The following is a 14,781-nucleotide window of genomic DNA, read 5'->3' as shown; positions in this document are numbered from 1 at the left end:
TGGTACAAATAGTCGATAAAATTTGCTCTATTTAATGAAATGAAATATATGCTTATATAGAATCATTTGTAAAGAGTGTTTTTCTCTCAGTGATAGAATCATATTTTTTTTGTTTCTTCTGATTTTCCTAAAGTGAATAAATTAGCTCTATAGTAAAAAAATGAAAGGAGAAAAGCCTGTGAAAATGTAGCTTTATGTACATAATTCTTAATAGAGTATTGAACATCTGTCTTTAACTCCGGATCAATAGGTAATTTTGCAAGTTAATCCTTGTACACTGTGTCAGTGCCTACCATGAATATAATCTTATCTTACCAGCAAGCCTAACTTTTCAGTTGGGTTTAAACTCTGCTGCATGTTGTTTCAAAGCTGCTCCATGTCCTCTCAAAGCTGCTGTCAGCACAATATTTTTATTTTATTTTATTTTATTTTATTTTATTTTATTTTTTCAATGCTCCAGTAGTCATTGTTTATGTACCACACCCAGTGCTCCGTGCAATACGTGCCCTCCTTAGCCTGGTGGTGTGTATTAAACACAATATTTTTAAAATGCCATTGAAGACAGAACTCTTTTCTGAGAGACTAAAATTCTCCCAAAGAAATTTACAATTTTTTCTTCAGTGATGAAATCAAGCAAATACTCCCTGTGCATATTCGTGTGTTTGCTCTTTTCTGTTTTTATCCAGTTCACACCACACACAACAAAATGCAGAGGCGAGTATTCATAGACGTATTTTTTCAGACTCCAAACCCAATTAAGACATGACCAGCAGCACAGTTTTCCAGTCATTAGATGCATCCCACAGGAAAATGACATTCCTCTTAAATTGGGGAGCACCATATAGAAAGGAATTTCTGCAGAGTAGATTTGTGAAAATGCAGTGTCCCCACTGATTGTAAATCCCTGGGAAAGGTGAGATTCCAGGTATAATGGATAATGTAATGTAACTGACAGTTTAAAACAGTGCCATGAGTTTGAGAGGCTCAGGAACACAAGGCTGCCTTTTTAGCGCCAACGTATGTTCTTCCCCAACCCATTACTTTGGTTGACCTTCTCTGAGTTATAGACGAGGGATAAAGTTTTTCTCCTCCACTAGGAAAGTGCCTGGAGAGATTATTAACTACTCTAAGAGTGAAGTCTGGTACTAGCTACATTAATTAGACCCCCAAGAGATGAGTAAACGAGCCGTCCATGACTGCTTACAAAAGAATGAAACATAATAAAATGTTTGATTTTATTCTATTAGAAAGAAAACTAACAATAAAAAAGGTCAAGATAGAGGATGATTCAAACAACTACATTTAGAGAATTTGTGCTATTATTACTAATGTAAGTGTGTTTTCACTTCTGGCTTTCTTTTAAAGTTATCAGCATATAGGAGGCTAAAATTACTTTTTAAATGACAAGATAACTTGGTAAATGCCATCAGTTACTTTTGAAAATTCTTAATGAAACCTCTCACCAGAAAAGTTCAGTGTGTCTCATCCTCCCTCATGTATGAATCTACTTTTCCTGGAATCCGCCATTTCCTTCTAAAGAAAAAAAAGTGCAAATTCCCAGAAGCAGCCCCTCCATGAATCTCTCTGGACCATTCCTCATTAGTTGCTGCATCATCCATGAGGGTAAAAGACCCTCTTCTTTCAGAGGAAGACATACAGAGTTTATAACCCACACAGGGGCTATAATTTTAAAAGATTATGATGATACAAGCAAAGGTACATTTTATGTCATGCTGAACCTCCGCAAGTATTTGTGGGAGGTAGAGATCCTTTTATGTCTTCATGTTTGGAGAATTTTTGTTATTAAATGCAAACCTTCCCACCTCCCAACCCCATAATGATGCCTTAGGAAGAACCATCTATCGATGGGTCAACCCGTGTTCTAAGTGTCCTGGTTCCTTCACTGAAGAGTGTGTTTTCTTCTAGATGCATGCAGAACACAGCAGATGGCCCTTCTGACCATGTAGAAGATTACCTCTGTGATCCAGAAGAAATGCCCCTGGGCTCTAGAGAGTGCAAATTACCGTGTCCCGAGGATTGTGTGATATCTGAATGGGGCCCGTGGACCCGATGCACTTTGGTGAGATGATTAACTGTTTATAAGTAGTGTTTACTTAATTCCTTACCACTAAAGCTTTAAAGCTATTATTAAGAAAATAGTAATTACTAAAAAAAAAAAAAGAAAAATAAAAAAAATAGTAATTACTAAATTAGTTACCAAATTAGTTATCATGGCAAGGGTGTTTTCTTGGTACCTCATTCTGTGTCCAGGCCATTTACAGTTAGCAGTGTTTTGACCCACATGAGAACAGCTCAACCTCTTGCAAGTTCTGTGTTCTTCCATCCTCCTCCTAGGCCCGCACAAAATGCCTTCAGATTGGCCTATAAATACACAGCATGTTAAAAACTGCACTGGTGATAATGAGTCCCTCCAGGTAAAGGGAAAAAAGGAGGAAGCTCTCGTAAAGGTACTTTAATGGTGTCATCCCTTGCTTTTTTGCCCAGTCCGTTTTATTTAAATTGAAGGAATCATCTTCCACACAGTGGGCATACTGCAGCCAGAGTATTGACACTAAAACCCAAAGGAGGCTGGCAAAAAAGGGAATCGAAAGAAGAAAGCTGTGTGTCAGTGAATCTCTTTGCACTCACGGACTCGGTCTCTGTGGGGCTGCAAAGCCAGCTGAGAGTTTCAAATCACACAGAGCTTCTAGATTTCAACAGCCCGTAGGCGCTCTTCCACGGGACCCTGGGAAGGCTTGTTTGAAACAGAACTGGCTGTTTAGGATTTAGGAAATTTGCCTTGGCCCGGGCATCTTTGTAAAGCTGCGCATTTCAAAATGGCATCAAAAAGCATGGGAAGAATACATCTAATGTGGAATTAATATGCTGAAATGTGATATAAGATAGTTTCAAAGAATTTATGATGCATGTTTTCAAGGCGAAGTTAATTTTCTGTCTCCATGTTAACATGATTAAAGGTGCGACTGGCAGCCAGCTCACTGAGCGGAGCAGAACAGAGATGCCAGTTGACTTGGATACAAGTTAAAGAGCAACAAAGAGTCAACTGTTGGACAAGGCTGTGCAAATGAGTTTCTGTTCTAACTTTATAGCATCCGATTTGAAGCTCCTGTTCTTAGAAACCAGATGTTTTCAGAACAAGACGGTGCCAGTAGCAAGTGGCAGGCTCATCTTCCTTACCTGCTGAGTTGTGTTCCTATGCATGTGTGTGTGCCCGTTAGGAAACTCAAGGAGGTCACTAAAATCTAGTTTTTTAAAGTCACCCTTAAAATGGTTTTTCAGGTCCAAGAAACTGTACTGGATAGATTGACGGATTATGGATTCTATAGTAGTGATCTGCAATAATTAATAGGATCATGTATGTGTGTTTATAGCTGAGTGTCTGACACACAGACCCTTGAGCATCTTACAGCTGGATGGGACATCGGAAACTCATCTAGCACCTTGATTTCATAGATGATGAAACCTAGTTGTAATGGGATTGTTCATGTTAGCCAGCGGCCCCAACAGTCTCGCTCCTGCTCCAGTGCTCTCCCTAATATATCAGCCCTTGTGTGGCTGCGTATTCATTCACCTTTCTGAGGAAGAGTAATTATCTTTCTTCTTTGTCAGCCTTGCAGTCAAAGTAGTTTCCGGCAAAGGTCAGCTGATCCCATCAGACAACCCGCTGATGAAGGAAGAGCCTGCCCTAATGCTGTTGAGAAGGAACCTTGTAACCTGAACAAAAACTGCTTCCACTACGATTATAATGTAACAGGTATGTGCATAGTCTCCTCATCCCCGAGATGTAAGCCAGATCGCACGTCTTCCAGCCCAGCAGCAACCACGTAAATACTGTTCATCCCCATCTGTGGCCCTCTTGGACATGATGCTTACTTTCCAAGAGATAATTCTTTATTTAAAGACAGAAATAGTTTTTAATAAACATCAAGATGTAGAGGATGCCTGCAAATATTGTGAAGAGAAATATTGTGAAGAGATGCGGGGATTAAGGCAGATTGTGAAGAGTCTAAGTGATCCTGTTCAAGACATCCTCCCACTTTGGGAAGGTGCAAGTAAAAGATATATCTTTCCCATAATTATCAGGTTTACTTAAAGGTAAACATTCTCTTCAGGAGATGTTTAATAGCTATATCATCCTGGGACAATTCTTTGTGTGGAGATAGTTTATGAGCACAATTAGTCTGATGTAAAAATGTCGGTAATCTTGAGCTACCAAAAAGTATATGACAAAGATACTAATATTTCTGTATTATCAAAGGTACAGATGAAAAAGGATACGTGGGTTGTTCATTCAGAAAAAAAGATTTATTAGGAATTCCCTTTTTTCCTATAACCCTTCCATACCATCAAGGCAGAGAGTCTAGGAAAGAAGAGAATGTGTTGGTTTACATGATGCATGGAAATACTGAAGCTTATCTGGGAATTCTTCCCGAGTAATTCTCACACCAAAATAAACTCCAAACCTCGTACCATAGCACACAGTAGTCAGATTGGCTTTTTGCTTCCTTAGGTTTTTCTCTTCAGTTTCCTTTGATGATATAAAGAAGTCACAGTTCTCCAGGATATGCTATGCTACTCTGGAAAGATGAAAAAATCATTTTGCAAAAGACATGAAATAAAAGTACTAAATAGATCTGGCCAAAAGTGATTTTGAAATAAATAAGTATATATTTTAAAATATTCTAAGAATGAACAGTAAGCCAAATGGTATTTTATTTGACTAAAGCGACACAGTTAAAGTGGCACCCATTAAAATTATGATGATTTTGCTAAAATAAAACTAATGTTGAGTTTTAAATTTCTCCTTTTATTAGGGAAAAAAAATTTTAAGTGACATTTGATCTGCAGGCCAAAGCCAGTTTCACAATGTCACCAAACGGCTAGCTGTCGAAGATTGTCAAGTAGACATCTGCCTTCAAGAATAATCCCTGTAGCTTTGTGCAACCCCAGCAATTCCATTTGACTCTTGATATGTTCAAAGCCGGGACCCATATGCTCTGCATGTGGGATGATTGATTGTGGGGCTTAGGAAGCAGTTGTGAATTAAATATGGGATTCAGGTCATCAGAGTTTCATTTGAAATCTGTTTCCTACGTAGCCTTCTGTTCTGATGGGCTCCCTTCCTTTCAGACTGGAGTACATGTCAGCTGAGTGAGAAGGCAGTTTGTGGAAATGGCATTAAAACCAGGATGTTGGATTGTGTTCGAAGTGATGGCAAGTCGGTTGACCTGAAATATTGTGAAGAGGTGAGGGGATACTGTGTTATATCTGTGAGTAAATTCTTCCCTAATAATTTCGATTTATGCTGAGCCAAGTGACCTGTGCTCAGTGCAGCTCATTGCCAGCAGATGTTTCTCTGCACTATTCAGAGGCTGCTAAGCACCCTCTTGTAAAGAAACAGTGTCCAAGTACTGATTTCTACACATAATTTCCTGTATTTTGTTCTGCTTGGAGCCCAAAGGTATGCTAATTAGCCTATTTTGAAAGAAATGCTTGGGGAACAATAAGTAATCAAGGTGAATAAAGGCAATAAATCTTAATCAGACTACTCATCATCTTTTGTAATTTCATGTGAATTTTGTGTTGCCTGGGACACCTGCCAAGAGCCATCATTTATTCTCTCTGTTGCTAAACATTGATCGCATGTGGTTTGGTAGCAGATTTTGATATTAGGATCTAATATCCAGCTGTGAGAGTCTAAGTACTCAGGTCTGGATGAGAGCTTGAAATTCAGACAAAGGAGTGAAGTCTGCCACTGTAACTCGGAGGTAGCTATTAACTTCCCAGTTTATAAAGTAGCTATTAACTTCCCAGTTTATAAAGTGATGTCATTTCTAAGTATGACCTTATGAAATGTGGGAAACATAGTTGTTGGTCTTTCTTAGCTTTCATGAAGCTACACTTCATGTTGTAATGATTTTGTCTGACTCCCATACCAAATGTGTACTCACGTTTCTGACAGGTTTTAACCTCTCCTGCATGTAAGCCCCACTGGGTTAAACATGAAACAAGATAAGCAGGAGCTTCAATAGATCTTGGACAGAGAGAGAGGAGCTTATGACTCCATTAGGGTTCAATAAACATGGTGACCATAACTTCTATCTAAACATCCCAGGGGTTATATAAGCCCATAGTAAATTGTTCCAGCTCCTGAAAAAACTCGAGATGGAAATATCTTAATCCATTTGATATCTTTGTCATGTTGGCCCTAACAACTTCGTTATATCTGTCCATGGGAACGGAGTTCCCGAGTGTGCTGAAACCAAGTTGTTTACTTAATAAATTCCACTCACCACCATCTTATAACATAATTTATGTATTCACACTTTAATTGTAAATTTTATACCTGAATTAATTTGGTTTTGAAACTAGTAACATCAAAGTAATGTAATCATTATAAAAATAACATTAGTATTAATGAACATTATTATAGTCATATATTGGCTGGAGAGCTTTGATCTACTTCTAGTTAATTAATGTTATCTCCTTTTTTGCAAATATACATATAAATGTCATCCTGGATCAGAATGAAGTCTACCATGAATAGCTGAGAGCTTTGTGAAAGCTAAACCCAAATCATACAAAACCAATTTAAAAACATGACTATAGGACAGAGGGATACCCAGACTCCTTTATGTCTTTAGTGAAATATGAGTAAACCCTGAGAAATAACTAATTTCAATTATCCAGGAGTCTAGATAAACTTACTCTTATGCACTAATATTATAATGTTCAAATGCTGTGGTGACAATTAGGGATTCAAATTATAACGTTCTAGTAAACACTGTCTTTAGGGAGAATAGTGCTCTCTCTGCAGGAATTGGAATAAACAACTCCTATCCCATTTTATCCATCCCCATGGATGCAGTAGTATTAAATAATAGCCCTGAGAAAAGCTGGCTATCTTTTTTAATAATGGATTGATTGCCTCCCTACTAATACATGTGCAAACCCTGCATTCAGCATAACAGCAGTAGCTAACTCTTGCTGTGTCCCTAACAGCCAAAAAGAAAAAAAAATGCCATTCCTACCCAACAAAAAGGACAATTAGGGTTAAACCCATCTAGCATGTATATAGCATTTTTCCTTTGATGTTTTCTTTATTCACCCAATATCTAGTAATTGGTTTCTCCTTTCCTATTCTTTGATTCCTGAACAGATTCCATTTACTTAGACACATAGGTTTAGACAGATGAGAGAGTAAGAGAGAGGGGGGATAAAGGACACAATAAATAGAAGGAAAAAAGGAGCAGAGGGTTAAAATGTCTTACTACTGGATGCCCAGGGCATCTATACACAGACATTCTTTTCAATTCTGTAGTGAAATGAGTCAGTAACAGTTGAATTCTGTGATTCAGATCTTCTTTCCTGAAAACAATGGTCAACCTTAAATGTTACACATCATTTTTTGCATATAATCACTGTAAGTCTTTCTTCGACCTCCCATGGCTTTAAGTGACTTTATGAGACTTCAATGGATATGGTAAAAATAGTAAAAAAAACTTTTTTACTGAATGCTCAGCTTTGTCAAGTATTACTGGTGGAGAATATAATGGCAGTGCCTGCAGAGGTATGGAGCCTGCAGTCATGACCTGATCCTCTCTCAGCGGATAACCTAGAGCCACAAGCTATACTTGGGCCACAACACAAGATTTCAGAAAAATTTTCTTTTGCCAGCTTTTGTTATGTACATTAGACACTTGAACTTCCTTTCCATACAGAAATGAAACAAGATCTTGCAAATTCCCAAGGATTACTCCCGCCCCCAAAATTGTACTCTTCTAACAAGCTCTTAAATATTTCTATGTTCATGCTACTTTGAACCTTGGACTTTTTAACTGTTTGTGTATACAGACAATGAGTTTGAAATCTCTGATTTTAAAAGTAGAATGCTTAAGTAAGGAACTCAATGCCAACAGAATGTCACAATATTAGTATCTGATGAGAGGCTAACCAGAATAAGGGAGTTATCCTACAGTTAGCTGCTGAGATCAGTTTTAGAAAATAAAATCTTTGTAAAAAAAAAAAATAATAAATGCGTATGAAATAGTCATAATAAAAAGTTCTATTGAACAATATTTCCTTTTGAAAGAGATAGTGTACTTAACAACTAATATTTTGTATTATTTCAGTGTGTTATAATAATAGTTTCGAATGGTGATTTGTCTTTCAAACCTTTTGCTTTTCAGTTTAACATGCACGTGAAAAAATAAGTTATATCCCAGAGATACCACTATAGATCTACGTATTGGTGATATTCTTGGTTTTTAACTAATGGAAAGGAATTGTGCTTACACCTCTTCATTCCTTGTTTAGGGAAGTTAAGCCAATTTTTTTTCATGACTTATTTAAACAGTTCAACAGCATTGAGTAAATGGGCTCCAGCACTCATCCTGTGCCCTTTGCTCCCACTTTTCTGGATTGATTGAGCCACTTTCTATTTTTAAGTGTGGGTGTTTGACCTCCAGGTACCTTTTTATTCTGTTATACTTCTTGCTTTCTCTTCCTCTCCTCTCCACTACTCTACTTCTCTTCCTCCCTTCTTCTAAGCACTGAGCCATGCTTCCAGCTCAGGACAAACAGATCTGCCTCTCTCCTTGCAGCTTGGCCTGGAGAAGAACTGGCCAATGAACACATCCTGCATGGTGGAATGCCCGGTAAACTGTCAACTTTCCGACTGGTCTCCTTGGTCAGAATGTTCTCAAACATGTGGCCTCACAGGTTTGTACCTTCATTAACATTAGACCCAAGGTCGAGGAAAAGGAAATAGGGCGCCTGGGTAGCTCAGTGGGTTAAGCCGCTGCCTTCGGCTTGGGTCATGATCTCAGGGTCCTGGGATTGAGTCCTGCGTCAGGCTATCTGCTCAGCAGGGAGCCTGCTTTCCTCTCTCTCTCTCTCTCTGCCTGTCTCTCTGCCTACTTATGATCTCTCTCTGTCAAATAAATAAATAAAATCTTTAAAAAAAAAAGGAAATAAAATATCCTTCTTGCTTTAAGTCTTACCAGATAATCTTCAGAAAGGTTGAGTCAGTGTCTTTCTCTCCAAAACGTCTGAGCCTTACTCACCCCTCAGGTCTCCTCAGCAGAAAGGTCTGTGATGCCCTCTCTCAAGATACACGCTTGCACAAATATGTCACTAGAGCTGCATCCCTTTGTATCTCTTTAAGGAAAAATGGTCCGAAGACGCACAGTGACCCAGCCCTTTCAGGGTGATGGGCGGCCATGCCCTGCCCTGATGGAACAGTCCAAGCCTTGCCCAGTGAAACCCTGTTACCAGTGGCAGTATGGCCAGTGGTCTCTATGCCAAGTGCAGGTAATCAGATCTCAAGAAGTTATATGGAAATGTGTGTCCTTTATCCGCAGAGACTTGTTTTCAGAAGTATTTTTCAGAGCTGACAGCATGTTTCCTCCTGAAGATTTTAGATGCTTTGCCATTTTGTAACTGTTTAATTAGTTTTGATAATAAGCAGTCTCTGTCCTGTGTTTTTTAAATCATTTGGAGACTGATTCATTTTAAAGAAAATTTATTTGCCTGTCTTTGGCTAGAAAACAAATAGATTGTTCATTGTCTACTTTATAGCTAGTGTCCTATAGGACTTCTTCCCTAGGGTTACAAATGGTTCTTTAACTGCTCATAAATCAAAATCAGTGGTGTAGAGATGACTGTAAGTGATGAGCTCGCTAATGAATTATTTTTCTTTTCCTAATTAGTTATTTCTTCCTGCATTTCAGGATGCCCAGTGTGGCGAAGGGACCAGAACAAGGAACATTTCTTGTGTAGTGACTGATGGATCAGCTGATGATTTCAGCAAAGTGGTGGATGAAGAATTCTGTACTGACATTGAACCCATCATAGATGGTAATAAAAAAATGGTTCTCGAGGAGACCTGCACCCAGCCTTGCCCAGGTAACAATACCAAAACAGAATTCATAGTTTGGTCATTTCCTGTTAGCACCAGGGTTGAGAAAGGGGTATAGTCTAAGTTGTATAGATACTCAAGTCCTGTCAGCAAGTTCTTCTCATTCAGTAGTATCTGTGCCAATAACTGGATACTGTAGTGTAGGTGAAGGGGGTACTGCCTTATTAACCAGTGAAGGGTGAAGTCTGGGTCTCCCATGTGGCCTCTGCTGACATCCACCCACCTGGAGTTTTAACACCTGCAGGGAATGGTAGTTAAGACCTTAGTCTCATGCTTGACAGGACAAGTATGACAGAATTTCCATTTAGGAAATTTAGGACTTCCAGGAGAAAGAGAAGCAGGATCTAAACTCATAATGGCTAAAGAAAGATTAAGTCCTTATAACGAAAGCTTACTCTAGGTCCTGAATAGAGTCAATAATAAATTTGCACATTGGTATATTGTAAATAAAACATAAAATGTAGAGAAATAACTAGAAAGCATCAAGAAAAAAACCAGATTACTTGCAACTGAAGGCAATCATTTAAAATTATAAAAGAATTCTTCTTAGTTACAATGAAAGCCAAAAGACAATGGAATGTATGCAAAGTGTGATAGCAAATGGTCATGAACCTCAAGTGCTATCCCCAGCTACATCATCAAGAGAAAAAAATGTATGGAAGAAAATATTGAAAGAAATTATTCCAATTCAAAGTTAGACACAAGGGGTTCATGCAGTAAAATGTGGAAAGCAAATATTATATATCAGATAGTTTAGAGATAATTGGCAAACAGTGAGAAGCTAATATTTAGGAATTTGGGCTTGAGGCAGAGAACTTGAGGGTAGATAGAAGTCAAAGTAAGTTCAATGTCAAACATGAGCCAAAGGCTTTGAGAAAGATGGGGGAAACACTTTATTATTAGTAGGCCAGGAAAGAAGATTGGAAATAAACTGCCTATACTTCACCCTCAGTGGAAAGTGCTTATTCTCTCAATTTGCATATAAGAAAAATATTAATATCTTTAAGAAATGTGTTATTTCACAACAAGATCCCCCCAAGATAAAAAGTATTTGGCAAACAAATATTGGAGACAAAAATAAATCCTACCTTTTTTACTTAGGTAGTCAAAGAAAATTTTAAAGATGGAGAACATATTTTCAAAAGTTTATTCTAATGGAATTAAGTGTCTAAACACTGTAAAAAGCTGACAATAGAGGTGGTTCACTCATTCTCATTAATTTGCTTATTCTTCAGCAGGTAAATTATTTGAGGTGATTATATTGGCAGTTTCTATAGTTTATCAAGATGAACTGAATAAAATTAAACAGAGCAGTAGATAAAACCCAATCCTTTGAACTAAATGCTAGAGTTTGAGAGCATCTTCTCACTGTGCATATTCAACTGTAATGGTTTTGTGTGTACAGATGGGTTCCTCTACTTCAGGAGAAGAAAGAGCTTTTCAAAAATCTTACTTTCTAGGCGTAGGCTAAGTATTGTTTCTTGGGCATTCCAACACTTGCTAATAACAGCCTGATCCAGCAATTCCCCTGTTCCATTTCCTGCCCCCCCCCAATACTGGCCCGATCTCAGTCCAGATCTCACAATTAAATTTCATAAAATCATTTTGCTTCACAACAGACTGAGGTTCAGGCGGTGGCAGCAGGTAAGGGCTCTGAGAAGAGCCAAGGACTGAACCTTTGGGCTTCGATGTGCTGAATGGTCACATAGTCCCTGAAAGGTGACCGAACCTAAAAGTTGGTAAGGCCCATCTCTTCCAAAGCCAATTCTCCAGGGCCATTAATACGATTATTGTGATACCCACAACACTGTCCTCCTCGCCAGGCATTGGTGTCTACTTCCTTGTGGAGTTTCTCCTACTTGTTTTCATTATACTTCCTGCAGCCCAATCACCCATTCATTTGATTATTATCAAGTGTTATTGGGGGCCCTGCCGAGGGCTCAAGATTGGAGATACAGCGAGAGACAAATATACCCTGTCCACATTGAGTTTACCTTCTAATGGAAGAGAGAGTTGCAAATCTAATACTAATATAAGTAAATACAAGATTGAACTTTGTCCTAAGTGACCCAGAGGAAAGGAAGATCCCATAATATCCAACAGGGAAAACACACCATTCTAATTAAATTAATTATATATCCAGGAGGAGGCTGTTCTTTTTTGGTAAATTACAATCTATGCATCTCAGTACCTCTCTTGGCTGGTTTTCTCCAATAATGGGTTTTGAAAATTGGCAATACAGGAGCTACCAAACTTTAAAGAACAAAATACTAAAGTAGGGATGTGCATTTCATACACTTGTCCTGTCTTTTACAGGCATAGTGTAGTTTATTATTATGCTTTGTATGGTCACAGTCACAATATGAAAGTATGTTTAGTACAAGCTAATGTCTCATTCTCATTTGTTGTTATTAAATCTCTGAAGCCTGAACTGGATTCTTTGGGGGTGAGGAATATATAAATCACAGTCAATTACTAAAAGATGTTTTGAATTCTATTGTAAAATACACTATTTCAAGTGCTATAAGCAGAGAGATAAAACCTACCTTTTTTACTAGTAGGCTTTATTTCCATGTAGTCTGCAATAACTGAGGTAGAGTTATATTACCTTTATCTTGAGAGGAGTGTTTAAAATTTTAATAGTTTCCCCTGCGTAATTAAAAACTGGGGGACCAAAAAGTATTTAAACATGCTTGTAACACTTGTAAAATTTACTAGAATTTTCTGCACTTCAGGAGGACATTGAATATTAATGATATACTATTATAAAGATCTACAAAAATCACTCCACTTTACTATAATACATCTATTAGTCAATAATTCATGCCTGACCAAGATTTCTTAATTATAACACAAGACATGTTTTCATTAATCAGATCTCCAGGCAACTTTGTGCTAATATTAGACATCTGCAGCATAATGTAAGGCAATATGAATTATGCATGTGGTATGGCTAGAATAATTAACATGATAAGAATCCCTATGGATTTGTGTCTATCATAATACTGTATCCTCTGAACAGTATCATCAGTCAGTCCTGAAGAATGGATGGGTATATGGGAAAGATATTTCATTAACTCTTCCCTGTTCTTAAAATGATTGAAGAGGTTGAACACATGATACACCAGGGTCCAGCAACTCCACTGCTAGGTATGAACCCAATAGAAATGCACATAAAAGTTCAAAGACTCATACTAAAATGTTCAAAACAGCAGTATTCCTAATAGAAAAAGTTTACAACTCTCCACCTACCACCACTAGAATGGATATCGTGATATCTTCATATGGTGGAACAAAGTACAGCAGTAAGAATGATCAAACTAAAACTACATAAATATATGTGGATCTTGCAAACATAAAGGAGTGAAATATTTGTTGAAGATATGTACAGTGTAATTCCAGATATAACCCAAGAAGAGCTTCTGAAATTCTGAGAATGCCCCATTGCTTGATATGAGTATTGGTTGCATGGTTTTGTAATCACGTTGAGAAAATTCCAACATTTTTTCATGTGTATTATTCTTCAGTAAATGATTGAAAAAAAGGAGAAGTGGATTGAGCTGTAGATCAGGTAAAATTACAAGCATTATTGTCACTACTCCAGTTATTCAATTGGCTTTCTCACCTCCACACCTCTGGTAAGCAATAGGAGAGAAAAAAAGTATACATGCCAGTTTTCTCAGCCTCGGAGTTCAAATTCTTTTGAAATTATAAGTACCTACAAGATGATATACCCTTTTATAATAATGACAAGAGTAGTGGTGGTAGGTTTTAAATCAACTATTTTTGTCTCTTCAGAGGAGGTGAATCACAAGGAACAAGCTCCTTCAATCCATAGTCCATACCCAATAACATCCACTCCAAAAGTAACATCGATACACACTTACAAATTCACAAATATTAAATAGTCTTCTAAATCTTACAAATATCATGGTTTTTTTGGTATGCTAGTCCTACATTTTCCAGTGAGGTTAAGAAGTAAAATTACTATGGGCCACTGTTTATTGGTATGGGTATAAACCAAAAACCTGTGTTTTGCAGGTGACTGTTATCTGAAGGACTGGTCTTCGTGGAGCCTGTGTCAGCTAACCTGTGTGAATGGTGAAGACCTAGGCTTTGGTGGAATACAGGTCCGTTCTAGAGCTGTGATTATACAGGAACTAGAAAATCAGCATCTGTGCCCAGAGCAAATGTTAGAAACAAAATCATGTAATGGTGAGTGCTGCAAATCATGAAATCTTTTTAATTCATTTTTACATTGATAGACAAAAGCACAAGATATGGACTTTTCTGTTCAATAAGTAATTTGCTAAGATCTTGCTTAAGACTGAGAATTAGGAGTATGATCCTGAATTTTAAAGCTTATAGGAAGAAAAATCTTTCTACCTTTCATAAATTAGATAAGAGATATTTTTTTACATCTATTTATGAGCTACAATAACTGAGAGCACATTATTTGTACACCCAGGACAACCCTTGTCACAACAGTATCCTTTATTTAAATCAGTGGAAACAAAAATCCACAGCAAAGTGAGAGGTTTCACTGTATTCTTAGAAATTGATAAAGTGTTGATAAGAATTTGACATAACACATGAACATACATGTTTATAGGTTTATATGTGTATGTATATGTACATATAGAGCCACGAAATTCATAACATTTCCAAGAACCACTGCACATTAAAATGTCATAGTTTGGGAACACAGAGGCAGTCTAGATGAAAACCTAAGAATTTATAGGGTCAACGAACAACCCATTCCTTCCTGCTTGTGTTTTGAAACAATTAGGGAGTTTAACATTTAATGGCAAATAGAAGTCAAAATATTACTGTTATTACTG

General features: G+C 37.5%; 1 protein-coding gene across 1 annotated transcript in view; it reads left to right on the top strand.

Annotated features, from left to right (window-relative positions):
• The window catches only part of THSD7A (thrombospondin type 1 domain containing 7A), a 467,710-nt gene that overhangs the window by 432,405 nt on the left and 20,524 nt on the right, over nucleotides 1-14,781 (top strand). The window contains exons 17-23 of the mRNA XM_059171243.1: nucleotides 1,927-2,080; nucleotides 3,631-3,775; nucleotides 5,152-5,267; nucleotides 8,625-8,742; nucleotides 9,188-9,333; nucleotides 9,753-9,927; nucleotides 13,982-14,155. Of these exons, the coding sequence (XP_059027226.1) occupies nucleotides 1,927-2,080; nucleotides 3,631-3,775; nucleotides 5,152-5,267; nucleotides 8,625-8,742; nucleotides 9,188-9,333; nucleotides 9,753-9,927; nucleotides 13,982-14,155 (1,028 nt within the window). The remainder of the gene's footprint in view (nucleotides 1-1,926; nucleotides 2,081-3,630; nucleotides 3,776-5,151; nucleotides 5,268-8,624; nucleotides 8,743-9,187; nucleotides 9,334-9,752; nucleotides 9,928-13,981; nucleotides 14,156-14,781) is intronic.

Source organism: Mustela lutreola, chromosome 4 (assembly GCF_030435805.1).
Source record: "Mustela lutreola isolate mMusLut2 chromosome 4, mMusLut2.pri, whole genome shotgun sequence".
Classification (NCBI taxonomy): domain Eukaryota; kingdom Metazoa; phylum Chordata; class Mammalia; order Carnivora; family Mustelidae; genus Mustela; species Mustela lutreola.
The sequence above is the reverse complement of the archived record's forward strand: the minus strand, read 5'-3'. Positions and strand labels throughout refer to the sequence as shown.